Consider the following 17,285-nt stretch of genomic DNA (forward strand, 5'->3'; position numbering starts at 1 on the left):
AGGTATTAAGAAAGTTGAACAAGTAAATTTGAGACCAGACACCAACAAAGACAACTCTTCATTTCTGTCAGTACAACATGTCATGACTTAGTCTTAGAGCTTAAACATTAATTCATGGCTTTGAACTTTGACAGTTTGACATAATCCCAACTAAAGGTTCACTTACTATAACTTATATTAAGAGTAGAATTCAAAAAACAGTTTTTTAAGGCCACGTTGTTACTTTGGTCTTCTAGACAAGTTAGAAATGTTCCAAATAATGCCAAACCAACTAAGAAGGCCTCGATCCACAAACCTGCTATACTAGGCCAGACTTGAATAGGGTCCTCTCAGTTTTTTGTCCAAATCCCCTCAAAGCGAACTTCACTAAACCTATCTAACCAATATCCACCTCTTTTATCCATTCTAATATAGTGTCTGTTTGGCTCATATGCAAACCATTGCGGCATGGCAATGTAAGACAAACTGGATTTCGCACTCTTTCTAATGATTGCAACAACTACATTTTACTGATGATTAAACATAGTTTTGATTCAACAAGAATCTTTGTCAAGTGAGACCCAACAACCTTAGGAGGGTCTTTATCCTTGTTAGAATGAAACAAACCATACAACTAATAATAAGGACAATCCAACAAGGGTCCTCGTAGGGGAGAATAAAGGGAAATTTGTGTCAGGATTGAAAGGCCTATTAGTCTGAAAAATGTGCTATATCAATCATTGTTTAGCAATTAAACGTTGAAGTTAAAACTACAAGCTTCGGAGTACACAAGACTAAAAGTTTTCAAAGAAGGAGCAAACAAGATCAAGAATCTTACCAGACATTTGATGCCAGGTTTAGATGCTATGGATACACCAATTGGTACCAAAAATGACTGAGGTTTGATACCCATCCCCTAGACAGAACATGGCACCTAAACATCCCGTCCAACTTTATATGCTGTCTGGTGGTGTCTCCTGGGCTGCCATGCTGCTCAGCTCTCCCAGGTCTTAATTCCCAACTGACCACGGCTCAATGAGCTGCTGTCACACGGGGCCCTCTCTCCCAGTGCAAACCAGAACCCAAGCAATTTACATATGTAATTGAGTGGAAAGCAATTGTGCTGGGAGCCGCTCACTGCAAGCCGCTATGGATATGTATGTCTGTTTATGTGTGTAGATGTTAACTAGAAAGGAATATTATTAGTAAATTAGGTTTATTACAACCTGAGTCTTATTTTTATAGTTTTTCCCATCATTTTTATCAGTAATAATTACATTGTAAGTAATTGTAAGTAAAAGTAATTGTTGTCATCTGAGAACACAAGTCAGATGGGGCAAAAATACTGTCAGAAGTTCAGTTGGGTTATAAATAAGCTAATAGCTTAACTCAGAGGTTCCCTGTGCCCAAGCTGTTTGCTACCAGGGCACAAGGAACCCATTTGATTCAGCAACAAAAGCTGAAAAGCAAATTATGTAACTTTAATAAGGCTATTAAAGGCTATTTGTGTAGATATTACCTTCAACTTGGCGCAATGTGTTTGTGCTGCATCTTGTGTGTGAATGAGATGAGCAGGTTGGCACCTTGCATGGCGCCTTTGCCATCAGTGTATGAATGTGTGTGTGAATGGGTGAATGCTGGCTTACAGTGTAAAGAGCTCTGAGTGGTCGGCAGAGTGGTGGGCGCTATATAAATGCAGCCCATTTGCAACCCATTTACAAAAGCTAGTTTGATTAATAATTTCATGGATTACCTTTGTTTTCTCTTTTCCAAATAACTTTGGCTAACCTGGGAGTTTGTTTACAACCTGTCTGATCATCTTGTCTGACTTCTTTCAGCAATTTCGCCACGGTCCACATCTCAGCATTTAAGTTGATGCTTGAGTACTTCTTGAATAATTATCCATGTTTGGAATGACCCAAGACCCAAGTTGTAATAAACCAGAATTACTCTTTAAGAACTTCATGTTATCAGGCTTCATCAGTCGTTAGGCAAACCTTTCATCTTTATGTGGTACGTATTTCATACTCTCCAGGTGTTTTTGACATACAGCTATATATGTGCATGTGTGTGTATCATGTAAAAGCTTTCTCCATTCTCATAACCTGAAGAGCTTTCATTAGCCATGTAAACCTGGAGTATGAAAACCCTTCAACTATTCAAAGTTGAGACATGCAATGCAGAGAGCATCCTCCTCCGGTCCTTAGACCTTCGTGCGGTTCATGCTCCAACTGCACGCCAACACTCCACCATAAGGTATTCTAAGCTCCTAAGTAGATTGTCTTGTTTTATAATAGATTATAGGCTTGATACTCTCTGATGTGTGTCAAAACAGCAGGACTTGTGTGTTTTCACTGATCAGCTGTCAGATTGACTGATAGAAAGGTTATCAAAAGCTCACGCATGTGGCGTGTGATCTGCGAAGCCACACTGGTGTTTAAGCACTTTGCAGATTAAAAAGAGCTGAGTTTTGTTTCTTTAAGTCCCCTTAATGTGTCACACCCCTACAGTCTCTAGAGCAGACACAGGAAGTTTAGAGTCTGCTTTTATCTGCCGTGCACAATAGCAGCACTGTGCTTCCCAAAGCTTGAGTTATTACTCAGAGGAAATCGTTACAGAGGAAGAATGTATCAAAGTCCTTTGATTGTGGAGGATCATAACTTGTGCTACAGGAGAGGAATTGTAGTGTGGGTCTGCCCTCCCCCAGTCCTCTGTTTTGCTGCATCCCAAAAAGTCCACAGTCTTTCTATGAGTTGGTGAGTCAAGCTCAGTTTCAACCTTAATATGGAGTTATAGGAGCATGCTCACTCACTTATAGCTTGACAAGAGTGCCACTTGTTGGCAAGTACTGTTACTGCGGCAGGAGACGATGATGAGGTGTTCAAGGAATCTCTTGCTCTCTAGATCACTGTCATTTATCTGTATTTTCTAAGACTTATGTAATGGCTAAGACTGCAGAATTTTCCTGGATTCACCTGGTCAAAATGTTTCAAACTTTTGTTCTGTCAGTTTTTAAAAAAAAATGTTGTAGTTCATTTTGAACTATTCTGTCTTTTTGAGTCAGGGTTGGGTAAGTGGTTGCTACATAAATCTGAGATGTTTAACAGGTAGAAAGGAACAAGAAAAAACATTTCTGTCACACAATGTTAGGTTTAAGACATTTACTCTGACTCTTCTTAAACCTATGCTCTTATCTTGTGAAAGAAATACTGCTGCTATTGTCCCTCCTCAGGCCTCTCAAAACTATTAAAATGAAACCATCTGCAAAGAGAACATCACTCTGGTTTAAATGGTCAAAGATACAACCTATGACGGGGGTGGCTCAGTCTGAATATTTGTATCAGTGAATGTAGTGAAAGAAACTGTGAGGGGGAAAAAATGTGAAATTCAAGAAGAGGTACAGAAATGGGAAAACAAAGATACTAATTACGAAACAAGAATAAATATATTCAAAACCTTCATCCTATCTAAGCTCTTTTTTCTAGCAAATATTTTTCCTCCACCCAACAAAATAATAATCCAACTAAACAAACAGTGTCAACTTAATCTGGGGAACAACCAGGAAAGCCACCACATGAGAATTAATATATAAAGGCAAAGAATATGGTGGTTTAGGTGCTGTAGATCTTGGTGACAGATTAAAAATTGCTTTTGTAAAAAAAATATATCTGCTGCCATCACAGGAAATGCTCTGTGGGTTGGATATAAGTTATTATATGGGAGTTTTATTACACAATACCATCATTTACAAATAGACTGGGGTGGTTTACCCAGCAAAATGATTTATAATAAAATAAACGATTTTAAATATGGGGGATTAATTAATTTAACTAACTTAGCTTAAAGGTGATAAAAAATCCAAAAAATAAGAATCTGTCAGAGGGCATTAGGGATGTTCGGTGGCTGATATCTGTGGGAAGACTTCCTGTTAGAGCTGATGTGTCTCAGAGTTGTTACGTAACAGCAAAAGAATGTCCAGTGATTTACTGCAATGACGATGAGACACAGCAGCATCTTTTAATGGACCATTACAGAGCTCAGGATGTCTGGGATAAACTGAAAGCTCATGTATGTACATTTTGATTTATGCGATAAATCTGTCATATATTGTATTATGGAAGATAAACTGCCATCCAAACATACAGAACTTGCTGAGCTCTGGTGGAGGAGAAATATGGACGGATCTCAACATACTGGACTAATGAACTCACTTTATACAATATCACCACATTCTCTATGCATTTTATGGATGTTTTGCACTTTGGTACTGGTTGCACTTTATATACTCTATATGTAATTGGTATTTATTCTGAAATTCATTTAAGATAGAAGTTGCTGGGCTTTAAATGGTTACAAGTCTGAAAGGTTGGGAACCAGTGTTTTACATTACATGCATTTATGCCTCTTTCATTGGTGCAGTATACTATAATAGTGTCAATCATTTTGGCTTATAACTGCTTTCAACTGCAGTCTCAAAACCAAACAGTAAAACCCAACAGAATGACTTAAAAGGTTTCTCCAGTGATTTAATGCTGCACTTTCATAAAGATGGGAGACTTGCAAAAAAAAACCAATGGTCAAAGTCAAAGTAATATATCCTCACTTTAAGTCCTCAGTAGGAGTGGAGCTCCAAAAACACTGGAACCTTCATTTCCCATAATGCAACTGAATAGCATGTTTCGTCAGACTCAACCTGACTACTAAATGCCCGTGTTTTTAAACGTAAAGAGGGATTTCTGTCAAAAAAAAAAAACTGTAGCTTACAAGCCTGAGCTGAGATACCCCCGATGGCATTATCAGGGTTATTTCCTCAGACTTGACAAAGCTCCTTCAGACATGGAAAACGTTACAGAGAGCTGAAGTCCTGACATCACCTCCGGGCAAGCCTCTGTTCTCACTAGCTTGTGTAACTCAATGCAATCTCTCATTGAGCATTTCTTACTTACTTCTTCTTTCTGAAAAAATAAAGTGTGTTTACTATCTGCAGAACTCTGACTTTTCCATAGACTCTCCTCTTCTGTTGGCCTGGTGACGTTTAACTAGGGCTTATGGCTAATTCTGCTAATTAAAGGCAACTAAAAACATATTGCATAACAACGACATTGGATTTTTTTTTTGTTTTTAGATTCAAATCATATGAAGTAAACCACGCTACATACTGGCTGTGTTCCAATACTGGATTTTTAGTTATTTGTGTCACTAAAAATGTCAATATGATATGAAAATAAGGTTATTTTACAATAAGCTTTCACTGTGTCTCTCTATGTAACTGTTTTCATAGGTGTAGTACTGTAGTAGTTGTTGAGATGGTAAAATCAGTGAAGTGCTCCTTTAAAACCTTCCAAACTTTTTAGATGGTAATGGCTATTTGCATCATCGGCTAGTTCTGAAACATTCCTGAGTACTGCTATTTCAGGCTGTTATGGGCCAGTGGATCTAATGTAATAATACAGAGAAAGACATACATGTTTTCTCTTCTAAATAAAACATTCCCATACAGTGAAAACTGTAAATATTACACACACATTCATGTCGCCTGAATGACATATGACTTTTACCTGGCGATTCTTGTCTGGCTGTACATTTTCTGTCAGTGTCTGATGCTGTGATGTGTGTGGGCTGTCTGTGTGTGTGTGTGTGTGTGTGTGTGTATATGTGTGTCCTGAGGATGTCCAGCTGTCAGAGCTCAACTAGGTTAAACTGAGTGATGTCCTTTAAATAGAGACATATTGGCAGGGGCAGGCTGACCTGATTGATGGTCCTGCCCCACAGGGACACGAGGAGAAACCACAGTTAGACATGTGCCTTTAAAATATGGAATCTCTCTGTGGTTCATACTGTAGAAGTGCAAGAGTTAGCTATTTTGACATGTAAATGAACGCTCCATTGCTTACCAGCAGGCGCCTCTTAATTCTTATCATTACCCAGTTATGGCCGACGGCTGTTTAGAGGGTAGAAATGCAGGATTGTGAGTGCAAAAGTGTTAGTTAAATCCCTAAATCCACAATAAAAACTGTCTGAGCCAATGATCTCAAGGTGCCCTTGAGCAAGGCACTGAACCATGAGCTTTCTAGTGGAGCTGCTTGACTGTCAATAGCAAACACGGTGGGCAGCTCCCAGGTGCAAATACAGAGAATACACATGCTTAGTTAGCTTTCACAAATTAAAGACAAAGAAAGACCGTTATGGTAGGAGAAATAATACTCTCCTCTGTCTCTCCCGCTCTTCTGACTTTACCACTCCACCACTTCGTCCTTGTTGGCCTTCTTCTGGCAAAACAAACAAACACTGGGCCTTTTAATTGACCATGCTCCTCACAGAAGTGTGTTCAGAACAAGCAGCAGTTACACACAAACACACAGAGCTCTCAAGTAGTGCAGCCAGCAAGATGCGAGGCTTGCGTGCGCTGCCTAATTGCAGTCATGATGAGCATACTGAAAAGACTTTGTGTGTGTGTGTGTGTGTGTGTGTGTGTGTGTGTGTGTGCGTGTGCGTGTGTGCGTGCGTGCATGATTACCGACTAGCCCGTGTGTCTCAAGGCACACACATTCATTTTCTTTATCTAATACAATAAAGAAAAGACTCAGCTACAGCCTCAGAGTTCAAGTATGTGGGGCAAGCTGTGTCAAGCCTATGTGGGGGAGAATTTGATGTCCTCTCTTTTATGATAACAGTTAAGAGAATAGACAGAGCAAGAATTGCCAGAAATGTATTTGGAAATCTTAATGAAATCAGAGATGAAAACAATCAAAATACATTTAAATATACACATAATAAAATCAATAAACACTAAGGTTTAAGGACTGAAAACATGGAAGACTGGCAACATCAAATTAATAGCTTTTATTCAAAATTCTGCAGCATTAATGTGCTTTTTATAATTTGAATTGAGCAATATGTATATAGATCAAGTTATGATACATGAAATATTAATATCTTTTAGTCATACATGTGCAGACATTTATAGGATGCAGCTGGAAATGGCAAATTTATACTAGATGACCAGGGCTGGTCCAGGCATTTTTGGGGCCCTAAGCAGAATTTGACCCCCAACCCCCACCTCTTGTAGTGCAAAAGCTTTGTATTGATTTTTGTGATGTAGCATATTACAGGGAATTTAACACAATTAACCATGTTAATGCAAAATTATATTAAAATAACAGTTTTAAAGTTAATGTCGCAATGTGAAAAAAACATTTTCATTCGAGTTTCACAGTCATAAAGAATGAAATACAAAGAATGAGTGATGATTATGTCAAACTACTGTCTTCAATGTCAAGAATGAACGTCCTTCTTTTGGGATGTGCAACTATAAAAAATGACACCTAACTGTGAAAAGCGTAGCATACAGTTTGGTGAATGGATGCTTCCACTCTGAGTTCACGCATAAGCACACAAAGAATGAAAACACAACAGTAAACTTGTACTTGAGACATGGTTGGATATTTATGGTTGCTTGAGAAGTCAGTGGAGGAAACAGTGTATTGGTTAGAGCTGCAAAAGAGGATTTTTCTGTGTTTAAGTGAAAGAAAGTAGAGTCAGAAAAGAAAGCATTTGTACTTGTGGGATAATGTCTTTCATGTGAGTGCATTTCTGCGGCTGCTTACTAATTTTTGTGTATACACAAAAAGCATAATGAATGTTTTTGATAATCATTACAAGCTATGCTTTCCTTTCCTTTTATACACTATGTTTCTTCACTGCTTTGCATTCATTAATCTAAAACCTTGGCAACTGAATTAAACGAATGTTTAGAAGGAACACAGCTGTCACTGAATGATTTTCATTATTTAGTTGACTAAAGAAACTGTTGAAAAGGTTCCTGTACTATAACAAATACTTTCTGTACAGACCAGCTCTAAACAACACCATGATGTTAATGAACACCAACACTCACAAACACTCACTGGACAGCTTCCCACCTCTCAAGGACTCCTAAAGAATGGGATTGGTTCATTAGTTCCTATCAATCAGCCCTATTGGTAGCCTTACTCCTGAGTGTCCAGGACATAATTGTGATTGGTTGGTTGGGGCGGGCCCTTGTTTAATGCATTCATTTTATGAGCTATAAAACTCAGAATAGGTAATCAATATGGTGTCGCCACGGCCAGCATGTAAGGTTGATGGAAAGTTCTTATGTCTCAGAGGACGGCCTTGAATAAATGTGCATGCGTGGCCATGCATGCATTTATATTCATCAGTTTTAGGATTCCAGGGCACGCATGGGAATTAATATATGTACAAGTATTGATATGAGGAGGAAAGCATTTTTAGGACTTCCACAGACTGCTGACTGAGCAATGAATATGTTGCAGGATGTCACCCTCTGACCATTTCACCTCTGACCTCTGTTTTCTTCCTGTCCTCCTCTGTCTGTCTCTGTTTTAGGTAGTGCTGGTGGGTTCATCCATAAACGAAAGGGATCAGATGCTGTTCATCAGCACTGACGAGGGTTCCTCCTTCCAGCGGCAGTCCATCTCCTTCACCCCAGACACGCTCATCTTCCACCCCAAGGAGGAAGACAAGCTTCTGGCCTACTGCAAGGAGGGAAGGGTGGGTATCAGAGCGCTGCAGAGACATAAAAATAAATAGTTGATTTTGTAGCTGAAAGGATGAACAAGAAGACAGCACTGATGTTACAACAGTAAGAGATCTCTACTGTGCAGCAATGCATTAAATTTCAATTTTCACACGCAACAGCAGAACACGAGCCTCAGAAGAAAACTTGACATGTGATTTACCATACGACAATACAGCTGGAGGGCAAATCGTCTTATGCAAGTGAATAATGCAAGTTGAATAACCAAAACAGCGGCCATATCCAAACACACACGCACTCTTTGATATTACATTTCAAATTGAAAACATGTTGCACTCTCACTTGGTTTTCAGCAGGAAACCCTTTGAAATATAATCACTGGAAAGACAGAGAAGTCTGGCTTTAGATACAACAAACACACACAGTGAGTCTATTTGAATACACTTTGTTATACATTCATCTCATAATATCTCTTTCGGTCAGGATTTCAGATGCGCCAATGATTCTGATCTTAAAGGATCATTCCAATTTATTACAACTTGGATCTTATTTTTGTAGTTATGGCATCAGTAAGAAAATCATACAGGTTATAAACAGCAAGTTAGCTAGATGATCTTGAACCACTTTATTTGAAGGTAAAACCAAAGGATGAGATTTGTAGGTAATAATCCCTCCTTGGACTGGAAAACTGTGTGCACCTACAAACTATGCAAATAGGAACCAGGAAGTCTGTCTGTAAACTGTGAAGGATGTTTGCAAAGGACAGATCAATAAGGAGAGATCATTTGTAAGTGTATAACAATATTTATTGAGATTAGTGACGGAGGAAGATATTTGATGATTCAACTCCATCAGTGGGTAGCATCTTCATAAAGATGGCCCTTATGAAGATAGGAGACAGGACAGGACCTCTTTAGGAGCTGCCATTGTTGTTTTGAATGAACAGTTGCTTCTCGCTGTCATCACACGTAAACCACACCCGTAGTTGCCAGTAGCTCCTCATAGGATGCTGATGGACACAAGCGCATAACTTGAAGCCTGACAAGATGGATTCTGTAGTGATCTTGTGTGATCATGCCAATCCAGCTGCGTCTAAAGATAAAGGGAAGAGATCTTCCTTACTGAACTTTCACCAAAGCTTCATTTTAGGTAATAACTTTACTGTTCACCTTCCTTTTCTCTTCCAAGTAAATTTGGCTAACCTGTAGGTTTATTTAAGGTGCGACAAATTTATCTATATAGCACTTTGTATTGCTTTGTTGTGTATCAACAGCAAAGCAATACAAAGTGACAATTAAAATAGAGTAAAATAAAATCGAAGCTAAAGTTAGCTAAAATCTCTTATCACTAGTTTGTAATATCAAGTTGTTAAATATAGTTGAATGTCACATTTTTACCATGACAGTGTTGGCAAAGCTACTTTTTAACAGTTGCTAATCAGCTACAAGCTAATCAGAAGTTAGCTAACTCTGTTGAAGCTATTTCACGTCAAGAAATATCTGCTGTTAAGTAATATAATAAAGAAATGCACTTTCTTTTGAGTAGCTAGCAAGTACTGTAGCTATGCTACTTGAATGCTACTGGGGAATATATTGAAACTACAGAAGTTTCATCGCTATATGTAGTGTCGCTACTCCTCAACACTGACAACATATAATAAATAAATCATCAGGGCACAGTTTTTTCATGATTCCAGGTGAATGCCTCGTTATGGTGTTTTGACAAAGTAAAATTGTCAGTGTTAATAGATGTGATAAAATAGGCTAATTAAAACTGACAATTATACTGGGAAGGGGGATTTCTCTAGTGCTTGTTAATAACACTTCTACAGCAGATAATATTTCTCCTACAAGGTTCTCTACTGCTGTTTTACATCCAGCCTTCTCTGCTGCAAAGTGGCGTTAACTACTTCCATTGTTCTAACATGTCAGTCCAGCCCCAGCAAACATGACCACTGAGACAACACTCTGCCATCCTATGTAGTACTTATGTCTTGTTGTCGGGAGACATTGAAATGATTCAGTTGATGAGTTATTCATGCCTACACACACTGTAGAAGAAGAACTGTGAGATGAGGACAGTGCCAGTCAAAGACTATGCAGTCCTGTTTACATTATCTGGACATTAATCAGGGATGAAAGTAGATTGCTTTTCTAGATTTGATTTCTAGATTTGCTGAATTTCTTGTTGTCAGTTTGCTCCTGTACTCAGTTATGATATTGTTCATTACGCTGAACCCCTGCTCACAATCAGCATGGCTTGTGGAAAGTGTGTCCACTGCCATAAGCAACTTCCTCATCTCGTTACGAATGCTTCTTCCTCCACTTGCCTTGTATTCAGTGAACCCAAGGTGGGCATCTTGTTCATTCAGATAGGGGACACGACACAAAGCCCCCTCACCTTATCTTCTCCAAATCGAGGATTGTCGTGATCCCAATTGTCAGGGTTGAGAACTGCCATTTGATTGATAAAGCTATTGTGAGCCTCTTTTCAGTTGGCTGTGACACTATCTTGTGCTCTGTTTGCCGTGGTTGTGAAGACTCTTTCTTTCATATTCTCTGCCACTGCTTGGATGAACAAAGTTAATGATGGGAGTCTTGCCAACTCTTAACTGCTCTTCCTTTGTCTGACTGATGTCAACTGCATGTTTTCCTGGGTACCTTCTGAGGCTTTCTATGCATTTGACATACATTGTCATGATGTCATGGGCCTTTGGGAGTGTGGTCTTCCTGTTCTGAAGAATTTCTGACAAGTTCTTGAGTTCGGTCATAACATCACATCTGACTTTTCAGGAAGTTGACAGAGCACATCTTAGAAAGCAGACCTTTGAATTCAGCCCTCTCTCTGCTGTCCCTTGTATCATCCTCTGATGCCTCATGGAAATGTTGCGCCAAGGCTGGATTTAAGTGCCAAACTGCAGAGACTGCCCTGCTGCAACTCAACAGCAACCCACAAGCTGTTCCACACAAATTATCCAGCCCAACCAAGTCCAATGGAAAGGCAATAGGCTCCATGTCTCCATCAACACTAGCCTTCAGAAACAAAATTAGTGTTGATTTGTGCCCAACAGTGGTTGACTCATCAGCCAATACTGTGATCTTACTCCTTGTCTCTATTATCTTATTCAGAAGTTCCTCTTTCATCTGTGATGACACATGGTCAATTATGTCAACATAGACAGTCTTGCTGTGCAAAATACACCCTAAATCAGTAGAATTAGCATGCTGCAGGTCAACCAGACTCTCAAAGTCTGTGAAAGGCTTGTTGTTCTTGGCCACATAATATGCTGTACTGAATACCCTGGAAGTAGACTCAGATGCAGACTCCTGACTACTGGCATTCATGTTAAGAAGTATGTCTTTCTTTGCTGTCTGAAAAATCCTGATTGCTTCATTATGTGCTGTGGAGTTCCTGTGTAGCTCCTGTGCTTTGTGTAGTGATAAAAGCTGGACATCCTTTGAGTTACCAAATGGGGTTTCTCTCAGCTCAGTGAATAGCAATATTGACACCACAGGATGCCATGAGACCCAGATCCTTCATATCATGGTACGGGGTTCAGCCTAGCTTTCCATTGTGAGCAGACAGCTATTCATTTTTGTGCCTGAACTGTTCATACTGTTCTTCTTTCCATATAGAAAGGTACACAGTAGGCCTAACATCATCACCTGTGCTTGCTTCTGAGGGTCCTGCCATTTCTTTTTGCTGAGTCCCTGTCTCCTCTCAACTTGCTCTGAGTCATTATCCCTGGGCATTGTTCTCCTTACTTAAACCACCACATTCTCAGTTTCCGCATCTCTCTGTTTTCTCTTAAACATTTGAATAATTGGTCTTTGCATTCTGCTTCATGTATGTTTTAATCAAATGGCATTCTTCAACAAGAGTCTGTTGCGTTGATGTTTTTCATCCCTTTGTTTCTGAAAAAGGTATGAAAGTGAAGCACAAACATGCTGGTAATGTGAAAGCCAACCACAAAAATGTTTGGAATTTTGGTGGAATCATTTATCAATCATACGTGCCTGGTGCAAATGACATCAATAAAATGCATGATTTGGTCGTGAAAAAATCAAAAGTATGGGAACAATAAATCAAACACATCCTTCTATGCACTGTGTGTGTTTAAGAAGCAATTATGCGCACACACACAGTTATTATGCCAAAGTTAAAGAGCACCCCATGGAAGTCACATAGCTTGTTTGACCTGCTGTCCATGTTGTTGGAATAAAAAAGCTGCAGAGTTAGCCAGTAAGTAAGCAGTTTTGGAAAGGCAGCGGGGGTTCCCTCCAGCATGGATTAAAAACCCACAGGCCTGTGCTCGGCATAAACAAACTGGAACTATTCAGAAGCAATTTATAAGAAAACTAACTGTTGTTTATGTTGACCTATCATTAGCAGATGTGTTTTCTTGTTGCAAATGCGATTATGATGGGTTGTATGTGGGTTCTGGCAGGCAACTGCTGTCTCTCTATTTCCAGTACTGCGTACCAGCACTGATTCTTTTAGTGGTACGGAGTACTAGACCGTACTGGCCTGCTTTCACCTCTGTTTCAATACACAACTAAAAATCACTCTTTGGTTGACCTGCTCAGAACTCATCTCCACATTAAGGTCATACATAACCTGTGATGAGGAGTCACAAGTTGGCTTTAGTCTAAGGGTTCACAAACCAAAAAAAACATGGGACAGTGCTTTTCACAGACAAATAGAGGAAGGAATGAAAAGTTGGTGGACAAAACACTTCAAACAAGTTAATTCACTTCAGGAAAGCCGAATGTCAAATATTTGTTTGGATGTTTGTTTGACCATGACAGTGTTTTAATATGTGACCATATACTGCAATCTCAGATTCACACAGTCATTTTCCATTTCAAGAATGAATATGGTTTTCTATGGTTTTCTCACACTTTTGTCATTAGAATGAGAAAAGTGTTCAGTTCAATTCAATTCAATATTATTGATATAGTGCCAAATCATAACAGAAATTATCTCAAGGCACTTTTCACATAAAGCAGGTGTAGACCGTACTCTTTAATTTACTGAGACCCAATAGCAGTAAGGAAAAACTCCCCTCTAACAGGAAGAAACCTCAAGCAGAACCGGGCTCTAGGTGGGCGGCCATCTGCCTTGACTGGTTGGGTTGACAGAGAAAGAGGGAGGGAGGGGGAGAAGGGAGAGAGAGAGACACAGAAGCAGAATAACAACAATAGTAACAAGCAGCGTCCCCACAGCAATGGTCCCCAGAGGCCCACCGTCCATAACCAGGGGGTCCATGTCAATTATACTGTGAGACAAGAAAGCACAAAATCTCCGGGGAAGAAGCCAAGTTTGTAACATGCATTAATGGTACATGAATGCATACAGATGGAGAGGAGAAGGAGGAGGAGAGAGGAGCTCAGTGCATCAGGGGAAGTCCCCCGGCAGTCTTGGCCTATAGCAGCGTAACTAAGGGCTGGTCCAAGGCGAGCCTGGCGGGCCCTAGCCATAAGCTTTACCAAAAAGGAAAGTTTTAAGCCTACTTGTAACATAATGTAGAGAGGGTGTCTGCCCCCTGGACCAAATCTGGATGATGGTTCCACAAGAGAGGAGCCTTTACGTTCAAATTTTGTTACAAGCATTTGATGCTCTTCTTAAGCAACATACAGTAGATTATCATTAGTATGCAGGGACATAAAAATTTTACTCTGTTGCAGAGAGAATTCATTCTCCAAAACAGCCACTTTGATAAACCAACAATACACTGAAGATGTTGAAACATTCTTGACGGGACAGCATGTTCTTTCTCATCTGTCTAACCTTCAGTCATCAGTCTTATCACTATGGATAAACTCCCACCATAAAAGCATCTTGTAGGTTTCTTAGATAAATAGAAAACTTGACAATTTGCTTAGTAATGTTATTTTTTAATTTAATTTTTTTATAGTTTATTTTTGTTTTCAATTATTTTGTAGCTGTTCATTGCAATCTATTCATTTATGTAAACACTTGAGGTTAGTGTGAGGTTTGTTATTTTTGTATCGTGATTTTGTCTTTCAAGGTCATTCTGTTATTTCTTGAAGAGTAGAAAACCAATAGAATGAGAAAAGTTTTTTGTCATTGTGTGATAGTCCCCTGTTAAAGGTGAATTTAGTGGACTTGGCAGAAATGGAATATGATATTCTTAAGTATGTTTTAATTGGTGTATAATCACCTGAAAATAAGAATCGTGTTTTTGTTACCTTAGAATGAGCCCTTAATATCTACACAGTGAGTGGGTCCTCTTCCATGGAGCCCGCCATGTTGCACCACCATGTTTCTACAGTAGCCCAGAACAGACAAACAAAACACTGGCTCTAGAGACGGCCTTTCACGTTTTCATATTTTTTATGGAGTTTGGCAGCCACTGTAGATTCTCCTACACATTTGTAAGAGGAGGGAAGGGGTATTCAGTCGGTTGCAATATCACCGCTAGACGCCACTAAATCCTACACACTGGTCCTTTAAAATCCTTTCAGAGACCTTGTCACCCTCCATTCTGTTTCTCTGTGTTTCCTGTCATTCCCAACCATCGACCTTTAAATAAAGGTAAAACGCCACATAAATAATAGAAAACAGAGCAAGTTCTGATTCAATTAAAGCAAATAATTCATTGATCTGTGTCACGCATCATTTCACAACTCTGAATGCAAGACACAGTCAAACACACACACACACACACACATATATATATATATATACACACACCCTAATTGAAAAGTGAACCGCAAAGTGAAAACTGAGCTGGAGAGATAGAGGTGCAACATTAGGTCCAATAGTTCATAAGTTTGAGTCGGCTCCACTCCTCCTCAGCTTTAATAATTTACACGTAATTAAACAAGAAATTCAATTAGGTTTTAATCTGTTCCATATGGGCAGACTGCAGATGGAAGCGAGGAATCCATTCAAACAGAACAAAAAAAAAATCATTTAGCTAGAGGATGATGGGAGGACGCGTAGCAGCACATGTAAATTAAGAGGGTTTGTGAGGGCAGAGACAGATTTCTATCAAGGTCAGCTGTAGCTTTTCTTTTTCACAGCCAGAAATGTGCAATTGGAATGTGCTTTAGGCCAGAGGGGTGTTTGATCATTGATTATTTATATTTTCTGATGACCCTGAACGAGAAAGGTTGTTATGAGCCGGAAGTAGAGAGAATGCACTGCCTTCACAACAGAACCTCTTGTCAATGACGAGCATTGAGAAAGAGTTTCACAATTTTGTATTTTTTCCTCTAATGGTAGAGGAAGTGTGCACACTGTGTAGTGAAATTCTTTTCTCGGCTCCAGTGTGCTTTTCAGACATCAAGGATATCTTGTGTGTAGGAATCAATAGATTTTCATTATGGGTGCGATCAATGCTGCACAAGCCCAGGCAACACACACACACACACACACACACACACTCTCACTCTACTACACCCCAACAATTGGGGCAGACAGGAGGAAAACAAACCCACAGTGTCATGTTATTTTACATTAGTTGGCTGCTTATCTCTACTTTCTTATGTTCAAGTTATGTTATGTTCTTATATTCAAATGCAGGGTGGTGCAGAGACCTTTAAAGGGATAGGTGCTTAAAGTTAAAAAGGGGCACATGGAATAAGATTTTAAAACACTATACACCAAGATAATTTATAACAGAACCTGTTGAATTATAAACCAAGTTAACTTCAAATTTATAGTATTGTTCTGTTGTGACAACAGATTTATGTTTTCATCAAAAACAGACAACATATCACAATAGAAAGTGTGAATGCATGTATCAAATACACGATCTACACACTCTTATCTATATGCACACACAAAATATAGTCTACAAAGCTGACATGTTAACACTGTTGTTATTCTAGTTACTTTTAGTATTTAAAAAAAGTCTTTAAAAAAAGTCCTAGTTACTTTAAGCTTATTACTCAATATACAGCTCAACCTAAAAATGAACAAGTATGAAGAAACTGTCAGAAGCAGGCAGCCAGACCTCCTGCACACTCATTCACTAATCACACAACACCAACAGGTGACTGAACAACCACTCAATTAAAAACTGATCAATTCCAAATGAATGAGTCGGTCCAGACATCTCACTGTAACTTCAACAAGCAAACTACCTACAGCACATTATATGATCTCTGCTGCATTCTTGTTAAAGCTGTAATATGTGACTATTCTGCATTAAGATGTCTAAAAATGACTAGACCTATGTTATATACTTTGTTGAGTTGTGGTCACCTGTCAATGGCATCATACCCCCTCTACCAAACAGTCTAGGCGGACAAGATGCATGTGTCAGTATTATGGTTGTCCACCACAATGGCGTCTACCAAAGAGTATACACATACAAGATAATACATCAGCACTGTGGTTGTCCACCAGAAACTGTATTATATTGTATTCTGGTTGTTGATTGGTTTGGGAGGATGTCCTCTGCTGGACCTCTGCTGTTTGGGCCGATAACAGATTAGCATGAAAAAAAAGAAGTACATTAAAGGGCTTTTCACACTGCACTTAGCCCAAGGCTAAAAGAATTCTTAGAACCTTCTTATCCCCAGGCTAAGGAAGCTCTTAGCCCCTGGCTATGAAAGCTTTCACATTGGCACAATCTTGGCACACTCCAAAGTGGGCTAACCCTGACTTTAGCCTAGGGCTTGCTGGCCCTGCTGGGTCATCCCCGAGTTTGCAAACTGAAAATCGACTAAACACAGCGCTAAAAGATGCCAGTGTGACACAAGGCTGAAGTAAACAATGGAGTAGTCACACGTCA

General features: G+C 39.3%; 1 protein-coding gene across 11 annotated transcripts in view; it reads left to right on the forward strand.

Moving 5' to 3' along the window:
* The window catches only part of sorcs2 (sortilin-related VPS10 domain containing receptor 2), a 347,239-nt gene that overhangs the window by 254,107 nt on the left and 75,847 nt on the right, over nucleotides 1–17,285 (forward strand). For all 11 annotated transcript variants that reach the window (XM_044340749.1, XM_044340750.1, XM_044340753.1 and 8 more), the window contains one exon: nucleotides 8,368–8,532. In XM_044340749.1, coding sequence (XP_044196684.1) covers nucleotides 8,368–8,532 — 165 coding nt within the window. The remainder of the gene's footprint in view (nucleotides 1–8,367; nucleotides 8,533–17,285) is intronic.

This window comes from Thunnus albacares, chromosome 22 (genome assembly GCF_914725855.1).
Source record: "Thunnus albacares chromosome 22, fThuAlb1.1, whole genome shotgun sequence".
In the NCBI taxonomy this organism is placed as follows: Eukaryota; Metazoa; Chordata; class Actinopteri; order Scombriformes; family Scombridae; genus Thunnus; species Thunnus albacares.